This window comes from Mustelus asterias, unplaced genomic scaffold (assembly GCF_964213995.1).
Source record: "Mustelus asterias unplaced genomic scaffold, sMusAst1.hap1.1 HAP1_SCAFFOLD_134, whole genome shotgun sequence".
In the NCBI taxonomy this organism is placed as follows: Eukaryota; Metazoa; Chordata; class Chondrichthyes; order Carcharhiniformes; family Triakidae; genus Mustelus; species Mustelus asterias.
In genome coordinates, this window is record NW_027590165.1 from 631,245 (window position 1) to 651,590 (window position 20,346).

At 44.8% G+C, this 20,346-nt stretch overlaps 1 protein-coding gene across 1 annotated transcript in view; it reads right to left on the reverse strand.

The window, feature by feature from the left end:
* Window positions 1–20,346, reverse strand: part of LOC144484923 (uncharacterized) — a 108,205-nt gene that overhangs the window by 16,634 nt on the left and 71,225 nt on the right. Inside the window, exon 4 of the mRNA XM_078203282.1 lies at window positions 2,533–2,628. Coding sequence (XP_078059408.1) covers window positions 2,533–2,628 — 96 coding nt within the window. The remainder of the gene's footprint in view (window positions 1–2,532; window positions 2,629–20,346) is intronic.

Consider the following 20,346-nt stretch of genomic DNA (forward strand, 5'->3'; position numbering starts at 1 on the left):
TTAGAAGTTATATGGGTAAGATGTGTATGGAGGGATATGGGCCAAACGCAGGCAATTGGGACTAGCTTATTGGTTAACAAAAAAGGGTGGCATGGACAAGTTGGGCCGAAGGGCCCCTTTCCATTCTGTAAACCTCTATGACTCTATGAATATTGTGCCCAGTTAATGAGCTCATTATGTAAACAAAGATATTAGTGCATTGGATGCTATTGAGAGGAAGTTAACTGGATTCATACCCAGAAGAAACGGGTTATCTTATGAGGAAACGCGAGAAAGACTGGGCTTGTTTCTTCCAGAGTCTAGAAAAGAGAGCAGTGACTTGATTGAAGCCTATAAAATCCGCTATTGACACCGAGGACATGGAAAGGATGTTTCCCCTTGTGGGTAAGTCCAGAACTAGGGGACACTATTTTAAAACAAAGTTGTCTTTTTAGGTCAGAGATGATGAGATTTTTTCTTCTTTCAGAGGGCTGTTGATTGCGAAACACAAATAGATCAGTGATGGTCCTATTGAATGGCAGAAGCGCTGAAGGGGCCGAATGGCCGACTTCTGTTCCTATTCCATATGTTCGTATCAATTATTTGTTCTCACTTTTCCACTTATCTTTCTATTGTCCTTGATGGGTTCATGGTACAGACGTTAGGGCCCTTTCTTCTGAAGCCGAGAATGAGAAACCCCACTCCTGTTCCAGCCTTGCAGTTTCACATTGACCAGCCTCTTATTCCCCTCCTGACCTGACCCAGCACAGAACAATCCAGATATCACTCACTCAGGCTTTGTTTTTCACTCCAGTGCGTCAGTTTTAACAGCTCCTCTATGAACATCTTTCCATCTGTGTCACTACTTCAAAACATGCATCTTTTTTGGTCTTTCCTCCTTCTCAAAGAAGATCCCATCAGTTCCAGGATGTTCTTTCCTCTGGTACGAGGGAGCTAATTTACCATTTGTGATGTGCCAGGGCTGTAGAAGAATCTGTCTATTCCCCTGACAACAGAATCTCCAACCACTATCACTCTTATTTCTGTGGCCCACGTCACACTGTTGCTCAGGAACACTCTGCTTGAGTCACCCTTACAATGCCCACTTCCAGTTGTCGATTGGACAGTCTGAGTACGTCGGGGCTCCCTCCACCTGTAAATGTGATCTCACTCTAGATCAGGCGTGTTCACCTTCACAACTTGAGGACTTATATACATTTTTAATCACTCAAGAGGCCAAATCTTGGAGAGATAACGGGAGAAAGGTCCTGATTTTTTTGTCTGAGAACAAAAGAACAAAGAACAAAGAACAGTACAGCACAGGAAACAGGCCCTTCGGCCCTCCAAGCCTGTGCCGCTCCTTGGTCCAACTAGACCAATCGTTTGTATCCCTCCATTCCCAGGCTGCTCATGTGACTATCCAGGTAAGTCTTAAACGATGTCAGCGTGCCTGCCTCCACCACCCTACTTGGCAGCGCATTCCAGGCCCCCACCACCCTCTGTGTAAAAAACGTCCCTCTGATGTCTGAGTTATACTTCGCCCCTCTCAGCTTGAGCCCGTGACCCCTCGTGATCGTCACCTCCGACCTGGGAAAAAGCTTCCCACTGTTCACCCTATCTATCCCCTTCATAATCTTGTATACCTCTATTAGATCTCCCCTCATTCTCCGTCTTTCCAAGGAGAACAACCCCAGTCTACCCAATCTCTCCTCATAGCTAAGACCCTCCATACCAGGTAACATCCTGGTAAACCTTCTCTGCACTCTCTCCAATGCCTCCACGTCCTTCTGGTAGTGCGGCGACCAGAACTGGACGCAGTACTCCAAATGTGGCCTAACCAGCGTTCTATACAGCTGCATCATCAGACTCCAGCTTTTGTACTCTATACCCCGTCCTATAAAGACATGGAGACAGTGGGGATGAGTGTGATTACATACGTTCAGTCTCAATTTTCTCTCTCACTCTCACCACCCCACACAGATACATGGTCACTCTTTCTCCCACACACCCTCATTCATTCACACATCCCTTTAGTCACTGTTCTCACGAAAATGACAAACATTCTGTCTTAAGCCCCGATTCGATTTTACCCGACTAGACTTCACCCACCCCAGCCCTGCCACGCCTGTTCCCTCCCACCGGGCTGCAGCCTCACTGCACTTTGCCCCACCCAGAGATACCTTTGCTCCTTTTTCACACCAGCCTTCAGCACGCTGTTCACTGCGTCACCAATCATGGATTGTTTCTCCTATTCACACTCGCTAGTCAGCCAATCAGCAGCAACGGGAGAGAGAAACAACCTCTGATTGGAGGAGCAGCTCCAAGCAGAATCTTGAATTCGAACCCAGCTGTTTGACAACAATTTGAAAACTGCCTCCGGGGCCGCGTAGAGGAGCTTCACAAGTCACACCCGGCCCCTGGGCTGAACTTTGGATAAACCCGCTCGAGATGGTGACTCACTCCCACTTTCTACTCAGTCCCTGTCCTGTTCCCTCTTCCTGTGTGAGCAGCAGACAAGACAGGAATTATATTTGTATTGTTTGGTGATCCTACCTGTGTCCATTCCCATTCTTTTTGAAGATGTTGAACATTCTCCCCTGTTTGAACCTTCAGCCATGATATTGACAGACGTTCCCTGATTCTGAGACTCTGTAATGAGGATAATATCAATGTCAGGATCAGATGTAAATATTAAAATCAGAAGCAGAGCGTTGAGATCTTCACTGATATGTAAAATATATTTCAGAATATTACAATTGCACATGTTACCACGATATTAGTGGCAGCTGTTTCACAAAATACCAGTCACCCACATCAGGTCCCTTGAAAAATCCATCCTTTATCCATGCAATCCTCTGCCCCATTTCCAGTTCCCACTTCCCTCTCCAAAGTCATTGAACATGTTGTTACCTCCCAAATCCAGCACCATTTTTGCAGGAGCTCCATACAGTTAAGTTTGCACCCTGCCTCTGCTGTTAAAATCACAAATACTATCCTATCCGACACTGACAAAAGTCAATGAAGTATCTTCATTCACCCGTCTGCAACCTTTAACGTGCTTGACCATGTCATCCTTCTCAATTCCTGCCTCTTGTCGTGCAGCTGAGTGGAAATATATCAAAGGCCCCTGGTTCAATTCTTATCTATTACTTTCCATCCAGAGAATCAGTGACATTGCTTTCTCTTGCCACTCCCACATCATTATCTCTATCATTGGCCCTCTTCTATTCCTCATCAACATGCTGCCCCTCGGTAACCTGGCAGCAGGTTCAACATGCAAACTGCTGATATCCAGCTCTACATTCTCACTGCTCTGAAACTCTGCTTCCTGAATCCTGACTAACTCACACCACGTCCCAGTTCATTCACCTGAGCTCACCAACTCTCACTGTCTCACAGCCTGACAACACTTCAATTTTAAAATGCTCAAACTAGCTTTTCAATCTCTCCATGGCCCCTGTCTTCCTATTCAGGCAGCCTACAGCAGCCCTAGAAGCCAGCGACATCTCTACCTTGCCCAATCTGACACGTTGTGTATCTTGAGGATAAATTGTCCACAATCCTGCGGAAAGGCACTTCGAGGGGGATCTGCACACTGAGGTAATATGGGCTGAGGTTAGAAATAGGAAAGGAGCGGTCACGTTGTTAGTTTACTCTTGGCCCCCAAATAGTAATAGAGATGTGGAGGAAGAAATTGCTAAGCAGATTATGGATATGTGTGGGGGTCACAGGGTAGTTGTCATGGGGGACTTTAACCTTCCAAATATTGATTGGAACCTTTGTAGGTCAAATAGTTCGGATGGGGCATTTTTTGTGCAGTGTGTGCAGGAGGGTTTCCTGACACAATATGTGGATAGGCCGACAAGAGGTGAGGCCACATTGGATTTGGTACTGGGAAATGAACCGGGCCAAGTGTTAGATTTGGTTGTGGGAGAGCACTTTGGAGATAGTGACCACAATTCGGTGTCTTTTGTTATTGCAATGGAGAGGGATAGGGCCGTACGGCAGGACAAGGTTTACAATTGGGGGAGAGGTAATTATGATGCAATTAGGCAAGAATTAGGGGGCATAAGTTGGGAACAGAAACTGTCAGGGAAAGGCACTAATGAAAAGTGGAACTTTTTCAAGGAACAAACACTGGGTGTCCTTGATAGGTATGTCCCTGTCAGGCAGGGAGGAAATGGCCGAGTGAGGGAACCATGGTTCACGAAAGAGGTGGAATGTCTTGTGAAAGGGAAGAGGGAAGCTTATGTAGGGATGAGGAAACAAGGTTCAGATGGCTCGATTGAGGGTTACAAGTTAGAAGGAACGAGCTGAAAAAGGGGCTGAGGAGAGCTAGGAGGGGACACGAGAAGTCCTTGGCGGGTCGGATCAAGGAAAACCCCAAAGCTTTTTACTCTTATGGGAGGAATAAAAGAATGACCAGGGTGAGGTTAGGGCCGGTCAAGGACAGTAGTGGGAACTTGTGTATGGAGTCAGTAGAGATAGGCGAGGTGATGAATGAATACTTTTCTTCAGTGTTCACCAAGGAGAGGGGCCCATGTTTTTGAGGAAGAGAAGATGTTACAGGCTAATAGGCTGGAGGAAATAGATGTTCGGAGGGAGGATGTCCTGGCAGTTTTGAATAAACTGAAGGTCGATAAGTCCCCTGGGCCTGATGAAATATATCCTAGGATCCTTTGGGAAACTAGGGATGAGATTGCAGAGCCTTTGGCTTTGATCTTTGGGTCCTCACTGTCCACGGGGATGGTGCCAGAGGACTGGAGAATGGCGAATGTTGTTCCTCTGTTTAAGAAAGGGAATAGAAATGACCCTGGTAATTATAGACTGGTTAGTCTTACTTTGGTGGTTGGTAAATTGATGGAAAAGGTCCTTAGGGATGGGATTTACGATCATTTAGAAAGATGAGGATCAATCCGGGATAGTCAGCACAGATTCGTGAAGGGCAAGTCGTGCCTCACAAATTTGATAGAATTTTTTGAGGAGGTAACTAAGTGTGTTGATGAAGGTAGGGCAGTTGATGTCATATGCATGGATTTTAGTAAGGCGTTTGATAAGGTCCCCCATGGTCGGCTTATGATGAAAGTGAGGAGGTGTGGTATAGAGGGAAAGTTGGCCGATTGGATAGGTAACTGGCTGTCTGATCGAAGACAGAGGGTGGTAGTGGATGGAAAATTTTCGGATTGGAGGCAGGTTGCTAGCGGCGTGCCGCAGGGATCAGTGCTTGGTCCTCTGCTCTTTGTGATTTTTATTAATGACTTAGAGGAGGGGGCTGAAGGGTGGATCAGTAAATTTGCTGATGACACCAAGATTGGTGGAGTAGTGGATGAGGTGGAGGGCTGTTGTAGGCTGCAAAGAGACATAGATAGGATGCAAAGCTGGGCTGAAAAATGGCAAATGGAGTTTAACCCTGATAAATGTGAGGTGATTCATTTTGGTAGGACTAATTTAAATGTGGATGACAGGGTCAAAGGTAGGGTTCTGAAGACTGTGGAGGAACAGAGAGATCTTGGTGTCCATATCCACAGATCTCTAAAGGTTGCCACTCAAGTGGATAGAGCTGTGAAGAAGGCCTATAGTGTGTTAGCTTTTATTAACAGGGGGTTGGAGTTTAAGAGCCGTGGGGTTATGCTGCAACTGTACAGGACCTTGGTGAGACCACATTTGGAATATTGTGTGCAGTTCTGGTCACCTCACTATATGAAGGATGTGGAAGCGCTGGAAAGAGTGCAGAGGAGATTTATCAGGATGCTGCCTAGTTTGGAGGGTAGGTCTTATGAGGAAAGGTTGAGGGAGCTAGGGCTAGGAGCGGAGGAGGCTGAGGGGAGACTTAATAGAGGTTTATTAAATGATGATGGTGATAGATAGAGTGAACGTTCAAAGACTATTTCCTCGGGTGGATGGAGCTATTACAAGGGGGCATAACTATAGGGTTCGTGTGGGAGATATGGAAGGATATCAGAGGTAGGTTCTTTACGCAGGGAGTGGTTGGGGTGTGGAATGGACTGACTGCAGTGATAGTGGAGTCAGACACTTTAGGAACATTTCAGCGGTTATTGGATAGGCACATGGAGCACACCAGGATGATAGGGAGTGGGATAGCTTGATCTTGGTTTCAGATAAAGCTCGGCACAACATCGTGGGCCGAAGGGCCTGTTCTGTGCTGTACTGTTCTATGTTCTATGTAATCCAGGCCAAGTCCTGATCTCCAGAATTCCCTCCCGAAGCCTCTCGGCTGCTTTACTTTTCCCCCTTCTCAGATTCACCTTAAAAAGATTAACAATCTGACAAAAATTAGTCACCTGCCCAGCGACCCCTTCGAATGTTTTATGTATTTGTTTTCCCACTGAATATTTCTCTTGTTGAGTGGCTTGGGATGTTTTGCCACGTTAAAGGTGCTATACAAATGCATGTGGCTCCATATTCTCCACTCGTGTGGATGTGTCAGTGTCTGTGTCCCTATACCTGTACACCTAATCAAACTCCGCTATTGTCCTCTCCTTTCTCCAATATGGAAATGGAAAAGTGATTCAGACATTTAATTTCTTCAAATTAGAATTGGAAGTTATTCAACAGCAATAATTTACAACCAAGGTTTAAAACCAGCAATGTAAAATGCAGTTACCCGTTTCACTCTTAATCTCAGAACAACTCAGATTTCCAGTGTGCCTTATGGGTCTCTTCAATTTAACACTAAATTTACAATATCATTCTAGCGAGGCTCTGTAATACACATCTGGTCATCTGAACAGATCCGGGTTTATTCCTCACCAACCCCAATGACCCGGCCTCGCCCACACCGAGCCAGCATCAGTTATTGGGTGAAGCCACAGTGACTTTCAAGAGGACCCCAGAAATTTCTCAGTGCATGGAAATGGCTGCAATGCAAAAGATATCCAGAAGACCAATGGTGGTGAGCAGGAGGGGGCACTGCATCAAGTAACAAAAGAGGCAGCAAGAAGAAAGGTGAAAGCAATAGAATGTGTCAGGTGTTGAGGGACACACTATGTGAATCATTGCAAATGTTTTGATGCTGTTTGTCACCACTGCAACAAAAATGGGGGTTTAGCCACGAACTGCAAAGATGCCAAGAGCAAGTCGAAGGTGGAGCAAGGAAATTCAAATTTGAAAATGCATGAGTCAGCTACACATCACCTGGAAAAATCTGAACAGACACAGAAGCAAAGGATCCCATATAATTCCATAGGATTTCGGGGAGCAATGGAGAAGGACAAGAGTGGCCCTTGGTTCAGGACGAGAGCCAAATACATACAAATTAGACAGGATCAGGGGAATTTGGTTTGGGAGCGGCAATCTGACGGCAAGTCCAGGTCTGGCATGTGGGCAGCTTTTAAAGGCCAGTTAACGGAATTGCAGAACATGCATGACCCATAAAAATGAAGGCTAGAAATGGCAGAGTTCGGGAACAATGGACGACAAGGAAAATTGTAACCTTAGTCAAAAAGAAAAAATACAATAGGTCGAGGCAACTAAAAAACTGACAAAGGCCCTGAGGAGTATGGAGAATATAGCAAGGAATTTAAACGCCAAATTAGGAGGGCTAAACGAGACCATGAAATGTTGTCAGCAAACAGGGAGATGGAGAATCCCAAGACTTTTATGCATGTATTCGGAGCAAGAGGGTAGTCCAAGAAAGAATAGGCCCACTCAAGGACAATGGAGGAAAGTTATACATGGAACCACAGGACGGTGGCGAAATCCTTAATGAGTACTATGTATCGGTATTCATCAAGGAGATGGACATGGAGGATGTTGAGGCCAAAGATAGGTGTGTGAACACTCTAGACAATGTCAATATATCGAAGGAGGTAGTGATAGGTTTCCTCAATTAAATTAAGATGGACAAGTCCCCGGGGCCAGATGGGATCGAGCTCAGTTTACTGTGGGAGGAAAGAGATACGGGAGTAAAAATATATCTTCACATCCTTTTTAACCACAGGTGAGGTTCCAGAGGACTGGAGAATAGCTATTGTTGATCCCTTGTTTCAGGAAGAAAGCAGGGATAATCTAGGAAATCAAAGGCTGGTGAGCCTAACGTCTGTGGTGGAGAAGCTATTGCTGAGGATATTCGCACATTTCGAAGAAATGGACGAGCTTGTGTCAGGCAGCATGGTTTTGTAGGGAAAGTCATGTCTCACCAACTCGACTGAGTTTTTTCAAGAGGTGATAAAGATAATTGATGAGGGAAGGGCTGTGGATGTAGTTTATATGGACTGTATTAAGGCGTTTGACAAGGTTCCACATGGCAGATTGGAAATCACAAGGAATCTGGGTGGGCTGGCTGGATGGAAACAGAACTGACTTGGTGACAGAAGACAGAGGGCAGGGTGTTACGCTGCGCTCGTCCCAAAACCGTAAAATCCAACCCGAGGTCAACGGACCTGTCTATGTTCCACCCCTCGACGGTCTGATCCTCGTGAATGGGAAAATTCGCCCCAGAGAGTAGCAGGGAAAGGGTATTTTTTTCAGAATGGTGACCTGTAGCTCGTAGTTTTCTGCAGGGATCAGTGCTGGGACCTATTTTATTTGGAGGAAAACGTGGGTGGTCTGATTAGTAAGTTTGCGGGTGACACGAAGATTGGTGGAAATGCTAATAGCGTTGAGTTTACAACAGGATATAGATAGATTGGAGATGTGGGCACAGAAATGGCAAATGAAGTTTAATCTGGATAAATGCGAGGTAGTGCATTTTGGAGGATCAAATTTATGTGTGAATTGTACTGTAAATGGCAGAGCCCTTTGGAACATTAAGATACAGAGGGATCTGGGCGTGCAGGTCCACATTTCCCTATAAGTGGCAGTTCGCCAAGGTGATTAAGAAGGCATATGGCCAGGACATTGAGTACAAGCGTTGGAAAATCATGTTGCAGCGATATAAAACCTTGGTTAGGCCGCATTTGGAGTATTGCATGCAGTTCTAGTCTCCACTACCAGAAGAATGTGGAAGCTTTGGAGAGCACAAATAAGGTTCACCAGGATGTTGCCTGGTCTCAAGGGTGTTGGCTATGGTGAGAGGTTGAAGAAACGAGGATTGTGTTCACTGGACACCCGGGGGTTGCGTGGAGACTTGATAGAGGTTATGAGATGTATAGACCCGGTGCATATCATTAGGATGTTTTCACAGGGTGCAAGTGTCAATAAAAGGATTCAAGGTGAGAGGGGGTGAGTTTAAGAGAGATGTGCAGGGGAAGTTTTCATGCAGAGAGTGGTTGGTGCCTGGAACATGCTGCCTGAGGAGGTGGTTGACACAGGCACATTTGCAACATTTAAGGACATCTGGATGGGTACATGAATAGGGAAGGAATAGAGGGATACAGACCGAGTAAGGGCAGAAGGGCTTTTTAGTTCAGTTAGTGCATCATAATCGGCACAGGTTTGGAGGGCCGTATGGTCTGTTCTTGTGTTGTACTTTTCTTTGTTCTAGGAGCACACTTACAACATGTTTAATGTGAGTGAGGGGTGTGAAACCTATCTATGCAATAGCTGAGGTCGGTGGAAAACAAACCAAGCTGGTGTTGGACATGGGAGCCGCTGCATCTGTAATCTGTGAAAAGACCAACAAGACAACTTGGGACTCTAACCAGGCGCCAGCCCTTACTCAGACTGGGATCAAACTTCAGATGTACACCGGAGAGACCATACCATTGCTTCAGGTGTTAGAAATGGACATTGCACATAACAGAAAAGAAGCAAGGACACATGTCACAAGAACATAAGAACATAAGAAATAGGAGCAGGAGTAGGCCAGCTAGCCCCTCGAGCCTGCCCCGCCATTCAATAAGATCATGGCTGACCTGAGAGTGGTTTAGTTCCACTTACCCGCCCGCTCCCCATAACCCTTAATTCCCATATTGATCAGAAATCTATCTACCTGTGACTTAAACATATTTAACGAGGTAGCCTCCACTGATTCAATGGGCAGTGAATTCCAGAGATTCACTACCCTCTGAGAGAAGAAGTTCCTCCTCAACTCTGTCCTAAACTGACTCCCCCTTATTTTGAGGTTGCGTCCTCTAGTTTTTGTGGTAAAAGGGAAGGAGCCTTATCTATAGGGCATGGCTGGCTCAGTGAAGTTCTGTAGAACTGGGATGAAATAAAGCACACAAAGGTGACAGAGGATGCCATTCAGAAATATTCTGATGAACTGGGCACATTGCGTGGCTCTATAGTGAAGTTGTTTGTTGATCCACAGGCTATCCTCCTCGCTTTTTCAAGTACAGGACAGTGCCCTACACCATGAAAGGTAAAGTGAGGGAAGAGTTTGATTCCAAGCCTTTGCAGCCACTCGATGAGTCCATTCGGTTGGGGAGCATTAAATATCCCTGTTCATAAAAATGATGATACTGTGCGTACACGTGATTACCTGGAGGCCTGGAGTTTCTGTTTTCAAACCGTGCTGGGAACAATGGATAATCTGTGACAAGGTTTTCCTCCTGTCGCAGTTCATTTTCATGACATCTAATTACAGGGAAAACTGAGGATGAACACCACAGCACCCTGAATCAAGTGTTAGAAGTCTTCAGAGGCAGCATTGCATCAGAAACATAGCAGGTGCATTTTCTAGACACAAAGTGTGGAATATCTAGGCCACAAGATCATAGTGCAGCGTTCATCATTTGTGGGGGAAAAAGCTCCAGATCCCAATCATGTGTCCGAGCTCAGGTCATTTTTGGGTTTAGTTTACTACTTTCCAAGGAAAATAATCACAATCCATTTAATCTCTCCTCATAGCAACAGTGTTCTAGCCCTGGCAACATTCTGGTAAACCTCCTCTACATTCATTCCAGAGCAATTACGTTCTTACTGTAATATGGTGACAAGAACTGCACGCTATATTTCAGTTGTGGCCTCATCAGTATTTTGTCCAATTCCAACATTACATCCTTACTTTTGTATTCTATACCTCTGGCAATGAAGGAGAACATTCCCTATGCCTTCCTTACAACCTTGTCTACTGGAACTGCTGCATTTAGGCACCAGTGTGCTTGTACACCATGATCATTCACCTCATCTACTCCTCTTAATATATTCCCATTTATTGTGTATTCTCTAAAACTGATTTACCTCCCTAATTGCATTTTAAAATGCGTCTGCCACTTCACCGCCTACTCCACCAAGCCATCTATATCACTTCGAAATTATAGCTACCCTCTACACTATTCACTACTGCCAATCTTTTTGCCATCTGCAAATTTCCAAATCGATCCGCCACGTTCATTTCCACATCGTTAATCTGTAACACAAACTGTAAGGGGTCGCAAAAGCGAGCACTGTGGAACGTTTTATCCAGTTTGCCACATTACACTCTACCCCATGGGTTTTAACACTTTTCACCGATCTGCCGTATGGGACCTTGTCAAACGCCTGGCGAAGTTCGATGTACACAACATGCACAGCACGACCTTCATCATCCCTTCTTGTCATGTCCTCAAAGAATTCAATGAAATTCGTGAAGCAAGATCTTCCTTTGACAAATGCACGTTGACCATCCCTGACAAGTCCGTGCCTTTCGACATGACAATTAATCCGCTCACTCAGGATTATTTCCAATAACTTGCCCATCACCAATTTAAGGCTAACTGGCCTATAATTGTTTGGCATTTCCCTCGACACCTTTTTAAAACAATTGAACAAAGTTCAAGTGTTTAAAAAAGGAATGGGGCGGCACGGTAGCACAATGGTTAGCACTGCTGCTTCACAGCCCCAGCGACCTGGGTTCGATTCCGGGCTTGGGTCACTGTCTGTGTGGAGTTTGCACATTCTCCTCGTGTCTGCGTGTGTTTCCTCTGGGTGCTCCGGTTTCCTCCCACAGTCCAAAGGTATGCGGGGTTAGGTTGATTGGCCAGCTAAAATTGCCCCTTAGTGTCCTGAGGGTAAGAGGGATTAGTGCGAAAAATATGTAGGGATATGGGGGTAGGGCCTGGGTGGGATTGTGGACGGTGCAGACTCGATGGGCCGAATGGCCTCTTTCTGCACTGTAGGGTTTCTATGATTCTAAGTTTGCGTTTCTGCAGCCCTCAGTTAGCTCATCTATCTCTAGTGATGATTGGAAAATCATTATCAGAATAGTGAGTGAGATGTTGGCCCGGCTGAGGAAGATGGGCTGGAATTCTGTGGTATGTTGGGTGGTTGTAGGTGGGTGCACTGAGCTGCAAGCGAGGAGGTGTTGTATTCATCAGCTTGTGGGGGGAGGGGGCAGTTATGTTGCCCTATTCTGGATGGAGGGGCTAATCCTGTGGCAGAGGGAAATCGTTCTGTCCCATGGATCTCCGATAGGCTAGTTGAGAGGTCACGTAGTGCGAATGGGGTTGGAGTGTAGCGTGGGACCCATGGTGAATTTTAGACCTTTGGGTGGTCAAGGAAGTTGCGAGGGGGACGGGTGGTCAGGGGGATGGTCAGTGGAAGGCTTGGATAGGAGGTGTTCAGCGTGGTGTTGTCAGATGGTGAAAAAAGTTGCTCTGGGGTGTCATATTTTAAATGGCTTCATTACTTGGTGAAGATCGGTCAGATTGTCAGCCGGGTCAGTCAGTAGGGCAGTCAAGTCTTTAGAGGGTGGTCAGTGGGGAGGCGGGCTGCAATGGGATGTTCAGATGGTCTGGATGATCAGTGGGTATAGTGGTCAGTAGTGAATGGTGCTCACTGGCATTTAGTCAGCGACGAGTTGACTAGGGGGTAATTAAATGTGTAGTCCTGAGGAAGGGAGGTGGGGTTTACTCGAGGGGCTCATAATAGCTCACGTGGTAGCGTCTGGGTAGGCAGGCGTGGTCTGGTTGGGCCGCACGGAAGACACAGTCAGAGGTGCTCTGTAGATCAGGTGGTTTTCCGTGGGATCCCGTGGAATGTTGGTGGTGTTGAAGTCAGGACAGGGGGAGGGCAACTGATGTTATGTGGGTTTGGCCAGAGGGGATCGAGGGGAGTTTGGCCAGAGGGGATCGAGGGGAGCTTGGCCAGAGGGGATCGAGGGGAGTTTGGCCAGAGGGGATCGAGGGGAGTTTGGCCAGAGGGGATCGAGGGGAGTTTGGCCAGAGGGGATCGAGGGGAGTTTGGCCAGAGGGGATCGAGGGGAGTTTGGCCAGAGGGGATCGAGGGGAGTTTGGCCAGAGGGGATCGAGGGGAGTTTGGCCAGAGGGGATCGAAGGGACAGTCAAAATGCTCAGAAGTTAGAAGTGGAATAACATAGAGCGTCATGGTGGTAAGACAGGATGCCATGTATTGCCAATGAGTGGTCAGGTAGGAGGGTGGGGGTTTCAAGGAGGCAGTCCGTTGTTCGTATTGGGTTATTCGATATTGATGGGTGGTCTGTGGATCTATCGATCTATCAATCACCATGTTATCGATAGATGCCTCAGTAATATAGTTAGATCTCAGTTTGAAGTGGATTTAATTCTTCTAAATTTGTCGAAATGATGACTACTTAAGGCAGTCCGAACATTAATCGGAAGTTCGTAATTTACATCACAAAGTCTGGTGGTTCCATCACAGGGCGATGGCTCAATAGAAGATTGAACTTCTCGGGCAATTGTCACACAAGTTTTACCGGGGGAACTCTGCGCCGTGGCCCCGGTGTCCCCAGCATCTTTTTTTTTGGGGGTTCTGCCCAATTCGGATATCTCAGAGCCCGAAAAGTATGAGCCGGAATTGAATGAAGATAACCTAAAACACTGGTTCAGCCTTAAGCCGGAAGAAAGAGTTGAACATTGGACACGTACTAAAGAAAGAACATAACCGGTTCAGAGAGGCGAAGAAAATGTTGATAAAAATGGTAGCAGAAATGGCGATCTTCAGTTACATTGGTAAGTATAGCAACATGGAGAATAGCATTGAGAAATGTTTTCAATAGATGTTTAAAGTTCTGAGCGGTTTAGACGAAGTAAAGAGAAACTGTAACTATTGCTGGAAGAATTAAAAATCTTTGTCTCAATTTCGCCGATATCTTCCAAAGAAAACAAATCGATTTGCAGGAAGCAGGGTGACAAGGAAGGCGGGATATTTGGGCCAGATGGATTGATCTTGCACTGTCCGGCACAGGCTCGCTGACGTTCTTCGGTGCTGTTAACCATTCAATAAATCTACTGGACCACTCTGTAAAATGCCACAAAGGCTCATGTTTCTTAAATCTCTGTAATAGTTGTTAGTATATTCTGGGTTCTTACCTTATGCTGCGGTTCTTGAATCTGGTTCCAGAGAGTCCTGATAAATTAGTGTACTGGTTACAGCAGATTATCGAACACACCCTGGGTTAAGATTAATTACATATTACAGTCATAAACAAGACCTTCAGCCTGATCAGCACAAACCAGTAACGCACTGTAATTTAATTTAGAGCTGGATCCGAATTAAATGGCGTATCATTTTAATTGAATTATTCTGATTATTCACTGATCAATTTTGACAAGGGTGTTCATTTTGTTCCCTGTTGATAGTGATTACATTTCCCCTGCTCTTTTAGACACACAGTCTACATTAATTGGCTGTGATGTTTTTTTTCTCTTTTTATTACCTACTGTGTAACGTCTTTATTATTGGACTATAAACTTTCAAAGAGAGCAAAGTTCAAAGTTCAAACATGGTTGCTTTATGGGGTTCAGACACCAGGGGATAGGAAACACTGAGCTCGACCGCTGAAATATATTTGCTTTCAATCGCTAGATTTTCACTCCATTTTGCTGCAATTCTATCCGTGTAAATGCTATTTATTGATATTGTTGATCTATTAATCTCGGTACCCAGGCTTCTACTGCCCTGAACTTGTGCATTTTCCATCATAGATTATTCTCCCAGCTTCAGTAGATTAATGAGGAGAATGTCTTAGAATGGTCTCCAGTTGGTTATCTGCGCTTTTTTTTTGTTTACAGCCTGAGATGTGATCAGAAATATAGCACCTAATCAGCCTCAATATTTGATAATTGGCTTTGTCTGCTGGTTTCTTTTTTTGGAATGGAATCACTCAGTGTGTGTCACATGAGAGAACAGATCCACCAGAGGGAGTTGCAGTATTATCGCAGGAGAGTTGCTGGAAGCCCTCAGAATTGAACTTCTCGGGCAATGTCGTGCAACCCTGACTAAAGGACCTCTGGCCTGTTGTAGGGACATCTTTGGATATCTCACAGTTAGGATGTGAGGCCCCACACTGCATGCCAGACTTGACATGCTCAGACCTAGGAGGTTACGATGAAAATTTATGAAACTTTGTTTCGGCTTGAAATAGGAATATTGAGTGAAGCTGTGAGGTTCACAGAGAATAAAGAAAAAAATAGGAAAATCATCCATGGATAAAGTAACTCAGTTGCATGATTACTGTCAGCACATGTAAAAGAGGGGTCGACAGAAGGTTTCGCGAGATGTTACAAACACTGAACAGTTTAATATTAACTACAGATAAACTGTTATCATTGCTAGAAGGATTGGGAAGCGTTTATATCCCATTTCACCTTGTTTAAACAGAAACGAAGAAGTATTGAAGGAAAGGATGAGGGGGTACATAGACAAATAGGGGAAAGAGGGACTGGCTGGATTGTTCTTACGGAGAGCTAACACAGAGATACTGACCTCCTTGAACTTTCTAACCTATGAATCTATGGAACTACTGCACCAAAACTCGAGATTGTTCAGATTCCCTACATTAAAACAATGTAAAGGTGATCACAATATTCTGGGCTCTTACCATGAGCAGCCGTTCCCGGTCCTGGTTCCAGAAAGTCTGAACAAATTAGTATATTGGATTCAACCGTTTATCAAACACACCCTGGGTAAAGATCAGTTACACACAGTCATAAATACGACCTTCAACCTGATCAGTGCAACTCCTCACCACACCTTTCTCTTAAAGCCAGCTGGGTCTGAATTAAACAGTATAATCTTACTGAATCATTTCAATAAATCCGGAATCAATTTAAACGAAGTCATTCGTCCTGTGTGCCTGAATAACAGAGAGTATTTTCCACAGAATCTTTAAGACCCACAGATAAATAGTCAGCAGTTGTTAGATGTTATTATCCACTGTATGACTTATCTATTATTTAATGAGGCAACTCTAGAGAGAACAAGGTTCAAAGAACAATGTACATTTATTGGGTTCAGACGGCAGATGATAAGAAAAACTAAACTCTCGTTTTGAAACATACTTGCTTTCAATCACTAAATTTAAGTGATGTTCAAAATAACGGACATTTTCAGCATTAACTACAGTGAATCTGTTTCAATTGGTGACAGGATTCAGAAACGTCTCATTCAATTTCACAGAGGGCTTCAAATGGCAAGGAATAACGACTGCACCAGAAAGTCAAATATTTCACAATGTCGCTAGGTTCAAATTTGATAATGGTTGTCACACAGCAGAGTCATAAACGTGAACTTCAGCCTGCTCAGTACAATTCCTCATCACATTTTTCCCTAATTTAGTGCTGGGTCTGAATCACTCTTATTTTCATTTATATTAACTTATTCTGATAACTCACTGATCAAATTAAACAAAATCAGTCATTTTGCGTGCCTGTTGACAGTGATACCTCCCCCGGCACTTTGAGCCCGACAGAGAAACAGTATACAGTTGTTAGATTTGATGATTTCCTTATTTTATTACTCACTATATAATGTCTTTATTATTTGGTTATAAACGTCCAGAGAGAGCAATGTGCAAAGAGCATTGTTCCTTTATTGGGTTCAAACATCAGAAGGGAGGAAATATTTTGAAATACTTTTTTTAAAAAACCTTTGCTTTTAACCATTAGATCTTTCATTCTATTTTGCTACAATTCTATCTCCATAAACGGAATGTATTTGCATCTTGGCTCGATTTATCTCGGTATCAGGTTTCTATCATATTACCTCATTTATACAGTCTTGAATATGTGCAGTTTCCTTCATAAATTATTTAACCAACTAACAGTAGAGTAATGATTGGAATGCCCTGGAGATGGTCCCTATTTCGTTACATGCGATATTTCTGTTTGTTAAGCCTTAGCTATGAACAGTAATATTGCAAGTAGTTAATTTCAATATTTTGTTATTATTCTTGTCTGCCGCCTACACGTTTTGGAATGAACTTACTCAATGTCTATCCCAGCAGAGCGCAAATCCACCAGAGACTTGAGAGGGAAAACATCAAAATTGAACATCCCGGGATATTAGCCTGGAATGCTCATCCGAGCACCTCTGGGTCCAGGTGAAGACATCTTCAGATGACTCCGTAGTTCGGGTGCCCCGAATGTCAGACATTATTTTCTGACCCACAAGAAGTTATGATGAAATCGTAATCCCTCCATGCCATACTTTCTCATAATGAGCTCCTTATAAATTACACACAAGTTCATTTTCAATTGATTTTTACCCTCTGATCATTTTAGATAAAGACATGAATTACATCGGGGCAGGACTGCGACTGCTGTCCTTGGAAAGTACTTGATAGAGTCATTGGCCAGGCTTTAAATCAATTTGGCAGGGGGATGGGAACCTATGTGACTATTCAGAGGTTGGGTCAGCAAGAACAAGTGGAAAATACAGCAAGAATAATAACAGTGAGAGGCAGATAAATCAAGAGCCAGAGACAGGTAAGGGCACAGTAAAAAATGTAGGAACGGGACAAGAAAAGTTAAAATGCTTACCTTAAGGTGTTGTACCTGAACGCGCGGAGCAACCCAAACATCATGGAAGAATTAGCTATGCGGATAGATGATATATTTCATATTGCAGTCAATGCTCCTAGGTGACCAAGAATGGGAAATAAGCTTTGAGGTGTAGTTGGTGTTTAGGAAGGAACGCCAGAGGACGAGATGGTGGAGTTGCATTGTTGATTGAAGAAGTTATTGATATGATCTTGAGGAAACATATTAGCACAGATGGAGGGATATAGTTTGGGTTGATAGGATGAAATGTTTCCCCTCGTAGAGGGTTCAATAAAAAGAGAGGAAATATTTTACACAAGGAGAAGGAACTTGAGGGGGGATTTGACAAGAACTGTTTTCATCCAGAGGGTGACGGTAATCTGGAAACTCACTGCATGAAAGGGTGGATGAGGCGGGGGAACTCTCAACATTTCGGCATTTAGACGAACTATTGAAACGCCATAACAGAGGTGGCTACAGGCCAATTGCTGGAAAGTGAAAAAAGAATAAATAGGTGCTTGATGGCCGGCAGAGACAAGATGGGCCAAACGGCCTCTTTCTGTGCTGTAAAGCAGCATGAGTCTGTTACTCAATAACCCGATCCCCAACTTTCTGCCCATTTTAGTGAAGGCTTTTAATCAGCAATTCACAGACAGTCAGCTGACGAGCATTAACAAAAAGCTGCTGCCCCGATATATCTGAAAACTGCTCGACAATGGATTGACAATGTGATGCTACTTACAGTAAAACAATGCTAACCTCGGCCCGTGGAATCGCGCCGCTCTCTGGATTGAACTGAGGTAAACTCATAAATCCCAAGGGCACCTGGCCTGTTATTTGTTTTGCATTTAATTGCTCTAAAAACTTGCTCTAAATCCTAAATTCGCTGATTAATAATCAGGCGGGAATATATTTCGGTTCAGGGAACGTGCAACTCCAGAATCATTGTGCTAAATTTAGTATTCAACAGGCTGGGGATAATTTCGCACCTGAACATCCGGTCAGGAATTTGCACGAGTGTGAGCACTGGCAAATGTTTCACAGGAAAAGCAAAATCTTCATTTCCTGGGCTTCAACCCGATTTTTGAACTCGAATCTGGTTCCTCATTATTTTTCCTGGCCAACATTTCAAAGCTCTGACCTCTGCAACTCACTTTGTCCCTTGAGCTCTCTCCAACGCCTCCCCAATTCCGCGCACCAAAGCAAAGCTCCGTTATTACATTTGAGTCAGCGATTCTTCACGAACCTAATTCCTTCTTCAGGATTGATTGAATCCTGTGATCCGGGTATCGAGCTGTTAAGGGGAAAAACGAACACGCCGAATCATAGGAGCATGGGATAGAAGCAGGGATATGCCCCTGCGCCCTAAGAGCCTGACCCGCCATTCAACATGGACTTAGCAGATTTGCTTATCGCCCCCACTCCACTGCCCTATCTGTCCTCCACAACGGTTGTCTCTGTTGTCGACAGGAAACCTCAGCGTTGAATAAATTCAGTGACCCAGCCCCCAGTGCTTTCGGAGAGGGGACGAATTCCACAGTCTAACCGCTCAGTGAATGTTAGAATCCAGGGCAGAATGTCCAAGGTACTTTATAATGTCAGCCTGCATCATAGGATTTGCAATTTGAATTTGGCCAAGGGAAGCATGAGATATTTCACTTCAGGTATGATTCAAATGACCCACTATGGAGCTTTTATCAAAAAGTAGTAGATAGATTGAAAATTAGCAATATTTTTTTACAAATTACAAACAAGAAAAAAACACCCATGATGTTTTATAAAACATAATATCTGAATACACTGTTCGAACACAACATATCTCCTTATAACAATAGATATTGCCCCAGGTGCAGCACAGAAAATAAGTATGCTCATTTGCTTTCGCAGCTCGGAAATACCTGCTGTGAATTAATCCTTTGGATACAATTGAAACTCTGATTTCCCAGCTGTGTAAATTCCAGCAGACCTCGTGGTGGAGGGAAAACCACTGCTGGCCTCTCGCGTTTATGATGTGGATCCGTTGTCGTAGCGTCTGCATGGTCCCCCCAATGTACCATGCCTCGGGACATCCTTTCCTGCAGCGTATCAGGTAGACACCGTTGGCCGAGTTCCAGGTGTGTGTACCATGTATCGTCGTCCACTACATCCCCAGAGCGGAGTAGCTACGACAACTTCTCCGGAGCCTTCAACATGTCATCGATCAAGAGGAACATCTCCCCACACCCCCACGTCTTGCCTTCAAACAACCTCACAACCTCAAACAGACCATTGTCCGCAGCAAACTACCCAGCCTTCAGGAGAACAGTAACCACGACACCACACAATGCTGCCACAGCAACCTGTGCAAGACGTGCCGGATGCCATCATCTCAAGTGAGAACACCATCCACCAGGTACATGGTACATACACTTGCAACTCGGCCAACGGTGTCTACCTGATACGCTGCAGGAAAGGATGTCCCGAGGCATGGTACATTGGGGAGACCATGCAGATGCTACGACAACGGATGAATAAACACCGCTCGACAATCATCAGGCAAGACTTTTCTCTTCCTGTCGGGGAACACTTCAGAGGTCACGGGCATTCGGCCTCTGATCTTCGGGTAAACATTCTCCAAGGCGGCCTTCATGACACACGACAACGCAGAGTCGCTGAGCAGAAACTGATAGCCAAGTTCCGCACACATGAGGATGGCCTCAACCGGGATCTTGGGTTCATGTCACACTATCTGTAACCCCCATGA